General features: G+C 41.0%; 2 protein-coding genes across 6 annotated transcripts in view; one reads left to right on the top strand and one right to left on the bottom strand.

Annotated features, from left to right (window-relative positions):
- Window positions 1–9,093, bottom strand: part of LOC119724968 (myotubularin-related protein 9-like) — a 28,101-nt gene extending 19,008 nt beyond the window's left edge. The window contains exon 1 of one of the 5 annotated variants that reach the window (XM_038196316.1): window positions 8,940–9,093. Coding sequence is in view for 3 of the 5 variants with exons in the window: in XM_038196314.1 (XP_038052242.1) it covers window positions 4,248–4,260 (13 nt within the window). In the remaining 2 variants the exon portion in view is untranslated. Of the gene's footprint in view, window positions 1–2,198; window positions 2,328–4,247; window positions 4,449–5,422; window positions 5,444–8,939 lie in introns of those variants that run through there. The other 4 variants (XM_038196317.1, XM_038196314.1, XM_038196313.1 and 1 more) reach the window with 4 other exon arrangements.
- A 179-nt stretch (window positions 9,094–9,272) lies between these two features.
- On the top strand, window positions 9,273–14,851 carry LOC119725204 (zinc finger C2HC domain-containing protein 1A-like). The gene is made up of 8 exons (XM_038196566.1): window positions 9,273–9,303; window positions 10,260–10,456; window positions 11,034–11,169; window positions 11,992–12,140; window positions 12,653–12,827; window positions 13,035–13,149; window positions 13,759–13,887; window positions 14,444–14,851. Exons 1-8 carry the CDS (start codon window positions 9,273–9,275, stop codon window positions 14,634–14,636), a joined length of 1,125 nt encoding a protein of 374 aa, XP_038052494.1. The 3' UTR covers window positions 14,637–14,851.
- Window positions 14,852–15,171: the final 320 nt, after the last annotated feature.

Raw genomic sequence — 15,171 nt, forward strand, 5'->3', positions numbered from 1 at the left:
GGAATCTCACGAATAACAAGAATAAGGGTCAATTGTAAACAGAAGTTCACAATGAACAGATGATGGTTTCTTCACACGTTTTCAAGATTATTAAAACTTTTTCTTCTTCAAGACCTTTTTAACCTACATTTTGGGCGGAACTTTAGCATTTAATAAAAGTTAAAATTTTATTCACTTACAAAATGTACACACTGTGGCGTTTGAACAGTGTTAGTATCAGGTGTGTGCGTTACTTTGATGCCAATGCAGAAAATGGCTATTATAGCGTGTTGAAATAATATTGGCTGGAGCTTCAGCATCATAATTTAGTCTCCTAACTTGACGGTATCAACTTCAAGAACATGATTTTCTGCTATAGAGACACTGAATCCTGCCACGCGAGGCCAATAACTGGTCTTCATTGGGTTATACATGTAGAACAACACAGGTACTTGTGGCAGGATTCTTACGGGAGATGAAGCTGAACTGATAATGAAGCCAAGATTTCAGAAACACCAAGGTGCAGTCTTTACACTTTAAACAATTCAGCTTCACATTTGCAGTCAATGTGTGTTGGACAATTTGCACCCAGTGCAACGCCCACTGAACAGTGAACCATGCTAGAGAATGGTTCATCATCAATCAAATTAGACAGCGCTTGATTTAATGAACAACTACTCGGATCTAATTAAATTCCACGTCTACCATGAAAGACGGCAAAGTTTGCCTGCCAGGATCTCTAATCAAATTCGTCCATGTGTAAAACTGCATTTATTAATATATTTTTTTTCAAGAGGAATAGTGTTGAAACTTACATGTAGAAGGTGAAATGAAAGGGAAATTTAAATGTAGCACAATGAGGTTTGAGCTGAAACATGGAAGGTTTTGAATTCCTTCACTGATTTTAATACACTAGAATAGAGGTGGAAAATAGTTCTGCTTCCGGTTTCCCTACCTACGTGTACCCTATTTTGACAGCCCCTAGCCCAATTTTTTATGGAAAAAAATGAGAAAAAAACAACCAAAACCTAAAAAATTTGGGTAGGGGCTGTCAGGATAGGGTACATAGGTCCCGGTAGGGAAACCGGAAGCAGAACTATTTTTTTTGGCCTTAGCACGACATATTTGCATAATTGGCTCAGAACTTCTGACAATTTATCAAATGTCCACTTACAAAATGTATGTACCTTGGAAACGAAAGAGAAGAATATAAGCAGCTTGTGCAGTTTCATAGAGTTCTTAATTAAAGCATCCAAAAAGGAAACCAATTGATGCAAATATACAGGGTTTTTTTTCTGTGAATGCAATGAATGCAACACCTGTCACAACCACCATTACATGTACTTACGTACCGGTAAGTTTACAATATACGGTAGTATCACAATATTGACCTCAGTATGTACAATGTACGGTAATAAAACAAAACAAACTGAAACAAATAAGTTGGGAGTTTCACTAAATTAGTATACATGTACATGTACACGTAGTTTTAATATTTTAATCTTGTGGAATTTTTTTTTAAGTAGGGCCTATGGTAAATGTATTTCAGTTTCTTTAGCCATTTGCAGCAAATCCATCACTTCTCACAGCTACTATGCCTTATTAGTTTATTTTGAATCTAATGGACATTTTTAAAATAAAAAACCCCAAAATGGAATCTGAACACTTAGGCAGCATATTAAAATGTGACAACACTACACTGTCAATTTGTACACACATCCCATACCGGTTGTGGAAATTACAAAATCACTGTATAAAAAATAAAATCATCCGTGTAAAATTGACAGCACATACAGTCGTGATAATGTGCGTACAATTTTTCCCAAACAAAAATTATGTGAAAATGAAACAAGTAACAAAACAACAAAGATAACTTGGTAATAATTAACCAAATTCAGATTAAAAAAAATGGGAAATATATCAATTTTCCCTGAGCAAGTGAAATTTATGTAAATTGACATCATACAATTCTGCCTGTGCAATTTAAAAACAGATTGTTCACTTCATATTGTGCAAGGTTTTTCTCATATAACACGAACGGAACAGGTGCTGAAGTGAATCCAATCACATAAAATATTCAAACTTCAAATCAAATATTCAACATTTCAGACAGTGAAGGCATTTTTTCCTATCATGCAATATTAACCCACATTCACACACAGGATGCTTCGTAACAAAATGAGACAAACAACGCAGAAACATAAAATTGCAGACTCTACCTTTTCCATTCATTTGTTCACTCCTTCAGAGTTGCCCAGACTTATCCTCCGTGTATTGTTTTCGGCCAAACGATTCAACCATATGGCCGTTTCGCGGCCACTTGCTCCGATCTAACGCAGCGCTCCACCAACTGTTGTATGTGAGCAACGCAGTCAACAACAGAAACCACTCAGCACAGACACACGTACATGTACATTGTAGTGTACTGAGGGTGGTAGCGTTTACTGTGTATTGTAGTTAAGCCACGTTGATTGTGGCTGTACCTGCAACACACGCACACAGACACCCACACGCACACCGACAGGGAAGTGACAGCTGTGACAGCGATACTCCCTTGGCTGTGTACGTTGTAACATCTCATCATATGTGTAATATTCAAGTGTATGCATTCAATACAATATAATTGTGGTGTGAGTGTCGCGTTGGGAAAATATCACTATTAAAGATGATAGCATTTGGCTACATAATGCTTAAATGGGAAGACTACATGTGTACATCTAGAGCTTCCTGTAGGGAGAAAGGGTTACTCGGCTTGCAGCGATATCCATTGAGTAATGAGTAGCATGAAATTCAACAAAATAATTTCTCTGAAAATCATTACTACTGGTTCATTCTATAAATTTGGGGTCCACTTTTGTTTTTGTGTCCTTGTTACATCGGTCAGTATGATTTAGAATGCACTCCTTAAATTGCAGTCCTCTTCCAAGATTATGAACAGCAAACTACCCGGTACCTCCCCCCCCCAAAAAAAAAAAACACCCCAATCTTTTGAAGTTATTCTTAATGATGTACCCCAGTGCACTACTGCATTGTACATATTTTACTGTTTTTAATGTTAATTATCTATTACCAGAGTACGGTACACCCAAAGCAAATATGGCATGATGCAATTTCTTGAAAATGTGTGATTCTTTTTTCTTTAAGGTCTGCACTTGAACTAATCGATCAGATAAAATACTTTTGATTTGTTGTTAAAAAGACAAGTTTAAGAATGCTGGTCCAGGACGGGCCCTTGATTCAGCCTACGGTACCGGTACACGTACCGTACTGGTGAAAGTCTGCAGAAACATCCTGAGAAAGCAAATCTCTTTCGTGAGTTTGGTTGTTTATAAGAAGACCCTGCAGACACTCATTGTTCCAGCAAGAGACAGTGTTGCCCAGGTCACAAGAAAATGAAATACATGAAGCCGCTTTTATTAAGTCACTAACATGACTAACGATTTTGTAACTCTACAAAATTAAAAGTCCAACATTCCTATATTCCTCCATTTTAAAGTACAGCACAGGTCTGCATATTGTATCCTGTTGTGGCGGGGTGTGGCCTAGTGGTTAGGATTTGTGACTCAGGATCAGAGGGTCAGGGGTTCGAATCCAGCCACTGGCCATATGTTGAGTCCTTGGGCAAGCCACTTCATCCCCACTTGCCTCTCTCCACCCAGGAGTATAAATGGGTACGGCACTTGCTGGGAAGTACATGTACCCTACTGCGATGGACTAGCATCCCATCCAGGGGGAATAGAAATAATCTCAATCATTTCATGCTATTGAAACTGGAGATAAATGCCGGCCTGATGGGCCACAATGACTTGTAACAGACTTTATTTTTCTAAACCAATCCCGCTGACACTAAATGTGTTATGTTTCTTCCTACATTGTGTACAGCTTTGAAGTTTTCAAGTCAAAGCAGACAACTAATAGAGTATGCCAATATTAAGACAACAGACACTCCAAGAAATTCATACCCTGCTGTCTCAAAAATGAAATCATTATAAAAGGGCTTCATGAAGAAGCATACAATGGCCAATTAGCAAGACGATCATCCACGCTAGGAATATACACAGTGGCAAGATCTAAGTTGGAAACCGCGTTTCATCCCTTGCGGTCATGAGTGTTGTGAACTTGGATGGACAGCTCTTTGCAGTCACACAAAGAACAATGTGAGTTGTATCTGCTTTCCTGATTCATAAGAAAAACAAATCTAGGACGAGCTTAAAACAACGCAAGACAAACAAGTCAAGAAATTTGAAAAAAAGGAGTATTTTACGTACCTTGACTGTCCATGTTTTTTCCCTACAATATGAAATGTCAGGTCTCAGGAATGTTATGCTCTGCCTATTATAATCATATAGCAAGCTGATACAGTATTGTCTTCACGTTCAGTACGGACAATTTACAACTAATTGTGCCACATCCTAAATTACAAGTATTTTGTATGGAGCGAGCCAGCTGCTGCCCAGACCACTAATGACTCAAACTCATATTGTTACTCATATCCACAACACGTGTGCCCTGTCTTCCTTCAAAAACTGACTTTTCCTGTGTGTAGACTCCGCTCAAGTCTGTAGCCATTCTATCACGATTAGAGGATCAAAACACTGTAGTCAAGTCCATCACAAGTCCTCCAGTCTGAAGTCTAGTCACAAGCTATTCAAATAACTGTGACGAAAGCAGTCTTTTGTACAGTACTTGTTCCTACCTTATTGCTTGTGACTGGACTGAAAGGACTTATCGGTATATTACTTTGACCAGACTTGTAATAACACTGAGGGCTGGGGCAGCAACATGAGGTTTTATTGACGAGTGAAATTATTCCAAGATTTCAAATTGTTACAATGTACTGAAATTGATGTGCTGTTGATCAAAAACACACGTGCATTTCTTTACATGCCATGAAAGCTGTACAAAACTTATGAGAAGTTTGTGGATACATCGTGTAAGAAATTTAGGCAGGTGTGAATTAGTGGTGTACACACCTGACAATGAGTTACCATCATTCATTTAAACAGGGGACATTGCAACGTGTGTCATGCAAACTTCTCCACACTTGTACTGGTACATTGTATACGTGTACGTACAATGTACTATAAAATAACGGCCAAGCAAAGCCTCAATTTGTCTTATTTCTGAACTTCCTTGGGTTAAAATGTGACTTTTTTAAAATCCAATTTCTCTCCGGCGGTGTACATGTTCAGTGACATTCTTTTTTTTTCAGGCTGCAATACTGTACCGGTAGGTATTCCCATAACATAACCACTGGGAAACTACATGTAGTAAACAGTAACTGTGGCTTGTTGAGCTTGTGGCTAAATCATGCTTTGAGTGATTCATTGTGCATACAGGATTGATAATTCTGGCTACGCTACACAGCATCGGCAGGGAAGTGGTGAATTTCCTAGCTGATAACTAGGTCTTCCTGAAGAACTACGGTACAAGTTACATGTACCTGCTTAGACGTCATTAGTGTGCAGTTGCATGGGATCATACATGTATGGTTCAAGGATCTACATGTACATACAGGTGTTCAAATACTAGGCCTACCTGGACGATACAACAATGCTGCACCAAGCTAGCCAGGTGTGTACATTGTAAATTATGTATGTTACACTCCAACTTTACCATTGGTCCCAACTTAAGTTGGGACGGGCCCAACTTAAGTTTTGTCCATCCCAACTTAATAAGTGTTCCAGTTGGGCCAGTCCAACTAGGGCTAAGTCTGTCAGTCAGTCACAAATGCTGCAAAGTGCCACTCAAGTGCTGGAGAATCTACCGGTATTAACTTGTTGTTGGCCTAAGTTTACTTTTTTTTGGCGACATGTACGGTAGGGCCTATAGGCCTAAACTGGCAAATAGCCATTTTATTTTCATTATAAATTCTGCCATGAAAACTAAAACATAGGGCAACTAAATTGGTATTGTCCAACTGGAACAGTTTATTTGGGACAGTCTCAACTTAAGTTGGGACTGATGGTGGCATCATGGAAGTGACTATATATTGCAGGAACAGTACATGGACGTACAATATCTTCTTGCAAAAAGGCTGGAATTTTTCAAGCTGATGTACAATGTACATATACATTATAATGTACATTGTACTTGTTTTTCAAATCCTGGTTTCAGAGCTAGCTATAAGAAGATGTCAATTGTTTGCCGACAGCAAAGAACAATTTGCATCGTCACGATTCTTTTCACCCACGGGACCTGTATATCCACTCGTCAATGTCTCAAACAAAGCCTGCCTGGCAAACATATTGAATTACGCCGTCTTAATCATGATCTCCCAGCATTTGTTACCATGGTTACCGTGGCAATCTCAAGACTAATTTTTCTAAGCTTTCTGCAGCAGAGTTCCCTTTGGGATCTGGGTGATTATTCTGCGGTTAAGACGAGATGGGAATACCGGTATCAATCACTCTCGAATTATGCCATTATAACAAAAACAATGTGTGAACATATCTGCTGCGTAGCACTGTGTACAGCATGGACACTTAATAGTAAATGTGGAACATTGCTTACACGTACATGTAGGTCAAAACAAAAATGAGTTCTGCTTCTGATTACATGGCAATTAATAGGGTAGGTAGGTAGGCAATTTTATTTTTTTGGCTAATTTTGTTTGTGTATAAACATACGGCGGCGTCTGGGTGTAGTCAAGGGTACAAGGTATAAATGGGGGTTTTGGATGTTTTTGTCTCATTTCCCCTCCCCCCCCAAAAAAAAAATTAGGGTAGGGGCTGTCAGAATAGGGTAGGTTTCATAACATGTGGTATAATGCTGATTGAAATTCAAGTTCCACCTTTATTTATAACAAGCTGAATCTGGAAATGCTGCATTTGAGTTTAAAAGCATTGAATAGGCATTGCAGTTGGTGACATCACAGGTGAGATAGAGTGCCCAAGTAAAATTTACACCCTTTCACTTAATTGATTGTACATTTTTTTTAATGGATCTAAGGACCCAAATGGAATGGGGTAAAAAGGACTCTTGTGGATTGAGAAATAGTCAGGCTAATTTCATAGAAAAAAATATTAAAACATTTTTATTACAATGTATTTGTTTTCTGAAAGTTGCACTTTTTTTGCACACTCTGAATTTGGTACAGAACAAAATATGTGTAGCATACAATGCATATACATGTACATGTACAGTGGGTTTGACTTGTGATGCCATGACTGGCAATGCCCACACTAAAGAGGGCAGCATTGAACATATATGGTCAAAGAGTGAAGTACCTGCACATACATACAAATGTATACATGTACTGTATGTTTATGATCAGAATAGTTCATATTGACACAAATTCATTTGTATACTATGTATATACATGCAACCCTAACTCCCTACTGTCTTTTACTAATTAGTACTGGACCAAGTCCACCAAAATCCATCAATCACACTGCTTCCAATCATTCAAATCATGGAGGAAGGGTCTGTTTTCCTTCCTCCAAGTTCCAATGCATGCTTTCATTTAGGCCAAATAAAACATGTTTAGCGTCCTGCCTTTTTGAAAAAAGGAAGCGAGAGGCCCTTTTTTCCCCTCCAAAATGGCCGCCCAAGCAGGCTATTTTTCAAGATGGCTGCCATTTGACTCAGGAAATGACATACCACCTTTATCCATGTATGGGCTAGGTGCAACAGAGTGAACAGACAAAGATGCCAAAATGTCACTATTTAAAATTTATAATTTTTTCGGGGGGAAAAAAAGATTTAAAAACAAGGAGTTGTTTAGCTTATGATGTATTTTTTCCAAAACAGACTGAATATTCAAATATTCAAAACTTGTTGATCAAGTTTGACAGGCGCCAGCTACAACTGTGCCAGTCAAAAGTTGCACGGAGGGCTGCTGGAGTGTTTTGCAGTATTTAAGTACAAAATGTAACTGCTACAACTACAAGGATGGGAACAATGAACCACCGTCGACAAAAGTTTACCGTTGACAAAAAGTGGCAACTGACAATAAAGCACCGCAACTTTACGATAAATAACATTACAGTTGTGCTTGTACATGTACATGCTAAATTTTTTTCCCCAAATATTTGAACCAACCAAAAGCTATTTGAAATTTGAATATGCGGTTGATGATTGAATCTTCACATACCGGTATCACTATCACTACACAGCTCAAAAAGGTCAGATAGGCCGATTTCAAAAATGTTGAAAAGACATGAATATTATTAATATTATTGGACTAGAATTAGAAACATTTCAAATTTTGATAGGAAATACTAGACTAGCTTGAGTAACTCCAGCTTCAATGCTCATCGCATTTAGAGCTGTAAAAAAACAGATTGTAAGAGGCCCGAAATTCGGGATCGTATATCCCCCAGTGTATTCCAAAACAGTCCACTTTCCCTCTATTTTCCCAACCCAGTTTCCATAATCCATACCACAATCTGGGTTGGGAATAGTCTGAGTAACTTGGACCCAACTTATCACCTTTTTAACATTCGGACATGGTCTGGCGATAGTAGGGAGCAAGCTAAACCGCATCAGTCAGTCGACACAGTCGGTTTTGTCCTTGACCCGAAAACCCAACGTTGCCCAACAAAAACATCAGATTTCACCCTCAAAATGACCTAGGCCCTACAACTTACTAGATACGCCACCTGAGATACAAGTAGACATCGATGATTAAGATGTTTGTACTCTACTTACAATCCGCATTGAAGTGAAATTTCCCGTTCAATTCCGAGAGCTCCCCATACCGTTAAGTGTACCTTCCTCCCGGTGTGATACTGGCGCTACCTAAACAAGTGAGTTGACATTCGGGGGCGAGTTGGTATTGTGGGGCGAGGTTATGTTCAGCATGTGTGTGACACTGACTGACACATGCATGACCGAGTTGCTGCAGTGGCCAGCGCAGCGGTTTAGGGGCTTAAGCGCACTGGCAATGGCATGACTAGACACAAGTAATTAAAAATATATTGCCACTACAAATACTATAATCTTAGCTTTATACTCACCTAAAAATCTATCACAAAGTAACTCTGTTCAGGAAATGAATGCTGTGCATTTATGATGTTTTGTTCCTTTTCCGTCAAGACAGATGGGAGTGAATTTTTCTGTATTGGAAATTAATTAAGAATGGCCCCGCAACCATGAATTGATTTTCCAATTGAATTGACACTAGATAAAGTTGGGTATCAGACGGGAACCGGCGGGATTAATTTTGGAGAGCGCCCTCTTTTGATGACATGATGATTATTCTTGTTGCTCGGACTCCACAAACAGCATTCCATTGCAATCTTTGCTGAGATTGTTCATGTTTGTGGATCATTTGTGGGCAAGATACAGCCATGGATGATGAATTCGACATACCCGAAAGAGGTACTCTTTCTTGAAAATAACATATTCATTCAATTCCCTTGATTATGTTGTCGTGCATTAACGTTTTATTATTAACATAATAACAATGTGGTAGGCCTATGTACCGGTACATGTCGTGTATGTTGTGTTTTGTTTTTTTACCATGTCCATGCTTACGAATTCGATGTCACTTTTTTGCGTGTACTGATGATCTGCATCCTTGTTGCATTGCAGTTGGAGTAAACCGAGCAGGGTTGTGAATCGATCTATTCCTACAAGTACAAATCCTCATCAGTAAAGTTTATTTTTATACAATGTAGGCCTAGTACAAAGGGGCTAAAGGTATCATGATCATGGTCCACCATTTGTAATTTTTGCATTTTGTTTGTTTGAAGCAACAAAAGTACTCAAAAGAGTCAAAAGATCTAAAGAAGGGTGCTGAACAACTAAGCTGATGAAGTTTCAGCTCGGCTTAAGCAGTATATTTCGAGGAAAACAACATTCTAGGATCTCGATTTCAAATCAAAAGTTGCTGAATCATGTTTTGAATTGGGCCTGAATTCAGCGTCTGAGACACGTTCTCACAGAGCCGATTGCAGCTACGTGATGTCGCGCACTGATCCGACGAATTAAAGCAACCGCGCACGTGCTTGCGTCGTGCCAATGCTTGCGCATGCTTCGCCGAATAACAAAATGAACTACTAGTTTGTATATCATACGGTGCTTCTAAACGTTGGGAAGGCCTTCTTTTGTTGATTTCTTCAAAATGACAGCTTGTCAGAAAGAATAATTTCACAGGGAGTTTAGCATATTTTTCAACAATAATTACGCCAGTTACTTTTTGGATAGCTGCAAATGATGGACTCTGGCTTTAACAAAGAAGTTGTGTTTGACAGTAAGATAGGTATATGTGACCTCGGTGATGATTTTGAAGAAAATTTGAAATGTTTTATCAATTTTTTTTTGTCCTCGTCTAGTCACGACTCCACCAGAGGTCTTTCCATGCGACATCTGTGGCCGATCCTTCGTGGAACAGACCCTCCAGCGTCATGTTAAGATCTGCGAGAAAAACGCTACCAAGAAGAGGAAAACCTTCAACTCTTCCAAGCAGCGGGCCACCGGCAACGAGATCCTGTCAGTGCCAAAAACAGATCCTAAAAAACTTGAAAAAGCGGTAAGACGTGTGACAGTTCAGTGGGAACGAAGCCCGGAAGACCCAGGTCAAGTTTAGTCTTCGTCAAGGTGTTTTTTTCTAGTGTCCATGATGGTATCTGGCTGCTATCATACATTTGCAATCACTAGCCATGCGCTATGCACTTTACAAAGCGTGAACAGTGACCTCAACAACTATATGCAAATCAGTTGGTGAAGGACGAATGCCTCGGGACAACAGATCCTGTTGGCTTTTTTTCCTTAATTTTCACTGGATTTCCATTGACGACCTTGTATGTGAATACAGATGAGATTATTTTTCAGTACTTGGTCATCATCAGTGCACTAGCTTAAATATAGTACATTGGAAGGTACATGTATGCTCAAGCCTCGGGTCTGAGTGCCAAAGTTCCCGAAATTAGAATCCATTCACAACAAAGTGAAGCAACACATGCTTTATATACATTGGCGCATTAAACCCTGTACCGCCCAAAACTGCCCTGCTTATTACTCTATAAACTTGCCTCAACACTGAATGGATTTATAGGTTTATTAGGGAATACATCCAAAGTAATATAAGTGATTCTTGCACATTACAGAAAAGAGCGACAGCCAACTGGCGCAGCAAGCATGAAGAGTTAGTGTCTAATCTTCGAGCAGCTCGAGGGGTCACCCGGGCAATGAAGACTGGGGCACCTCTACCTCCGCCCCCTTCACAGGCAAAGGTTAACCCAGGTGAGTCAGGGGTCAACCTGGGTGGATCAAAGGTCAATCCAGATGGTCAGTGAACATTGGGACACCTCTACCAACCCCACCCCCTCCCAAGCAGGGTCAACCAGGGTGAGTCAGGGGTCATCCTGGGTGGGTCAAACTCAAAGGTCATTCCAGGTGGTCAGTGAAGACTGGGGCACCTCTACCTCCGCCCCCTTCACAGGCAAAGGTTAACCCAGGTGAGTCAGGGGTCAACCTGGGTGGATCAAAGGTCAATCCAGATGGTCAGTGAACATTGGCACACCTCTACCAACCCCACCCCCTCCCAAGCAGGGTCAACCAGGGTGAGTCAGGGGTCATCCTGGGTGGGTCAAACTCAAAGGTCATTCCAGGTGGTCAGTGAACATTGGCACACCTCTACCAACCCCAACCCCTCCCAAGCAGGGTCAACCAGGGCGAGTCAGGGGTCAACCTGGGTGGGTCAAACTCAAAGGTCATTCCAGGTGGTCAGTGAAGACTGGGGCACCTCTTTCTCCGCCCCCTTCACAGGCAAAGGTGAGTCAGGGGTCAACCTGGGTGGGTCAAAGGTCAATCCAGATTGTCGGTGAAGACAAGGGCACCCCTACCCCCCCCCCCCCCCCTTCACAGACAGGGTCAACCGGAGTGAGTCCGAGGTTAACCTATTGGTAGGCGGGTCTTCCCAACTCACCGTTTGTAACCGTTGCAGGGTAACTTGTGCACAGATGTCCATATATGTGTTAGAAATTTTATCAGTGTTTCCATAGTGTCTGTGAATTCAGAGAAACTCGGCGCCACCCTTATTTAATAGTACTTCCCTGCCCCCAGATTATGTGCAATGCCCAACCTGCCAGAGAAACTTCAGCGAGGGTGCTGCAGAGAGGCACATACCTTGGTGTAAAGAGAAGAACAAACGACTACCGACGACTGGTAATAAATCCACAGCTCAGAAGGAGAAACAGGCCATCAGGACACAGGTACTGAAATCAAACAGCTAGGCCTTTTGCTAGGATGCATCCTTAATCCTTTAAACTCCTCCAACTGCCATCACATAAGAACTGGATTCTGCCTCAGTCCTCTAAATCATTCATTTTAAAAAATTTATTTCAATAGAGGGGTGACCACTGTCTTATTCCTTCAAAATCCTCCAAAAATCACTGTTACGTTGAGGCAGTGCTGATGATTTTCAGAAGCATTGTTGATGATAATCAGTTAAATCCAGACAAAGAGGGTCTGGATTTAACATCTGCATTACCTGGAGGGGATAGTTTTACTATATACCACTCAAAGCAGTCAATATTTGTATATGACGCTGCCCCACACAGCACAAACCGCAATTACCAGGCAGCAAGAAGCGACGGATTTTGCCTCCCAAAGCAGGCTCAGCACTAAGGACCAGAAGGACGGTCTGGATCCAACACGTGGAGGGAATAGTTTTACTATTTACCACTCAAAGTAGTCAATATTTGTATACATTTGTTCTACACAGTACAAACCGCCGCTACCAGGCAGTAAGAAGCGTCAGATTGTACCGCCCAAGGCAGGCCCAGCACTAAGGACCGGAAGGACAGGGTCTGGATCCAACGTACAACAGCTGGAGGACCAGTACAGCAATATGAGCATGAATGAGAAAATGCCACCAGGTAGAGGAAGGACAAAACCAGGTCAGTTGCTGAGATATCCTCGACGCTTTTAAAATGTTCTCTTGTACTAGTCTTACTGATCTTGAGGAGTATAGCCTAGTGGTTAGATATCCGGTTTTAAACATACTTGTTTAAAACAGGCCAAGTCTACGACAGGCCAAGTTTAAAACAGGCCAAGTTTAAAACAGGTTAAGCACTTTATTCCCTTATTTCAACACTTATCACCAGGTGGGCGTGGGACAGTCAATGGATCCAAGGCACGGAGCGCAAGTCTGGAACGACGGTTAGAGAAGCCTACTGATAGTTACCGCAGCTCAAGTGGAGATAGCTTACGTGGCAAAAGGTAACTAGTTTTTTTTATATATTTGTTATACAAACTTGGGTTAACTCTTGTTACAATGTACATAAATAATTTGCATTACATACTAACGGGAAAATTTCTTAGGTGTAAATCTATTGTTCTTCAAAACTTGTTATTCTGCTTTTGTAATTCTTATTGTTGTTTACATTTATTTCCATTCTCTTTGCCATTCATTTCTCAATTTCTTTGCATGCTGTTCCATGTACATGTACATTATGTTTCTGTATGTTGTTTGTGTAATGTACATGTTACTCTGCGTATGTGTTATCCATCCACTTACATGCACATTATCCATACGCCGTTCATATGTTTACATATCGTCCACATGTTATCCACATACCGTCATACATGTACTGTCATTTTCACACAATCCATGTTACCCACGTACATGTACCATCCAAAAACATCTCAATCAACCACTAAACATTCAACATGTTGTTGTCAACATGTTATTCACATCCCTTGCTCATGTTACCATCTACAAACCATGCACTTTTTATCCACACGCCATCCTCATGTTATCCACAAACTATCCACATGTCATCCCCATCCTCCATCCATCCACTCGCTACCCATCCCACCATCCACTAGATACACTGATGATGAAGATGAATATGATTACAATGTCTACGGTGATACGGCAGATCGCTACGGTCGTAGGAGAGCAGGGTCCAATCACATATTGCCCCATCAACGCGTGAGGGCCGCCAAGGAGCTGAGGTTGGTATCCCGACGACTACCCCTCCCCTTTCCATATACCAGCCCCTCCCCCTACTCCTCCCGCTAAAAGTGATACACCTCATGATAGACTTTCTGAGTTGAATATGTCTCTTTCAAAGATTGGAGTACAGTTATTCAGTTGTAGCATGTTAGTGCTTGATGTCTTATACATTCTAGTGCATGGTGGTCTTGGGCCGGTCTCTACTCAGTGAGACAGCACATGCGAACCACAATTTATATACCCATCGTGCTTTGGAATAAAGCATGAGGCAATTTGTACCAGGCAATGTCATTTGATCCACAGGCTATTTCAAAGACGAAAAGGACGGATACAAATTTAAATTGCTTGAAATATTCTGGAGAATTTCCATTAACTGTGGGACTTTGGTACATTGTAATTGGTTCTTCAGTGATTACGAGTGAATTTGGTTGCCGCCAAGTTGTTTGTAAAAATTGCCTCACATGACTTAACCCTTTGTTTATATTTACACTGCAAGTGCATTGTAAGGAAAATAGTACAATGTTGTCTCTTGTATAATTGTGTGTCTTTCTTCAGCTCACCGACCTCCAGGACCCCCACCCCTCCTTCCAAGGCCTCATCGGGCTCTAACCTCCAGAGAAAAGCTAGCCTGGAAAACGTCAACGGTCGCCGAGCCTCTAAGTTCTGCCATGAGTGTGGGACGCAGTATCCTGTGGTACAGGCTAAGTTCTGCTGCGAGTGCGGGACCAGGAGGGCCTATTTTGACTGAAGTATTTATAACCTCTGCATGGGTCAGAGTTCATGTCATTTGAATATTTATGCTGTTCTTGAGAGAGCTTCACCAATCAGGGTACAAAAAATTAAAATCACCTTGGCACACTAAAAAGGCAACCAGTTAAATCTTAGAATCAGGGTAGAAACCATCAACAGTGCAGTCCGGCGTATTGAATTTCAGGGAAATGGTTGGTAAACACCCTTCCCCCCCCCCCAACATTTGCTTAGATGCTTAGTCTAAAATCTCTTCAAGGCTTCCTGGGAAATATTGTGATGTGTTTACACCAGCGTGAGAGTGCCGTGGTCCAATGGTTATAAATGGTATTCGACTCGTGTGCCGTGGTATGTGGGTTCAAAGCCTGACAGGGAACATGGGGACTGTGTTCTTGGGCAAGACACTTTACTACAATTGCCTCTCTCCACCCAGGAGTATGGGCACCTGTGAAGGTAGAGACCAGATTGTGCTGATCTCAGGGAGCGGCAGAACCACGGGTCTCACGGCCTGTTGAACAGGGGTAATAATTATGAAG

Source organism: Patiria miniata, unplaced genomic scaffold, assembly GCF_015706575.1.
Source record: "Patiria miniata isolate m_02_andy unplaced genomic scaffold, ASM1570657v1 HiC_scaffold_18, whole genome shotgun sequence".
Lineage (NCBI taxonomy): Eukaryota > Metazoa > Echinodermata > Asteroidea > Valvatida > Asterinidae > Patiria > Patiria miniata.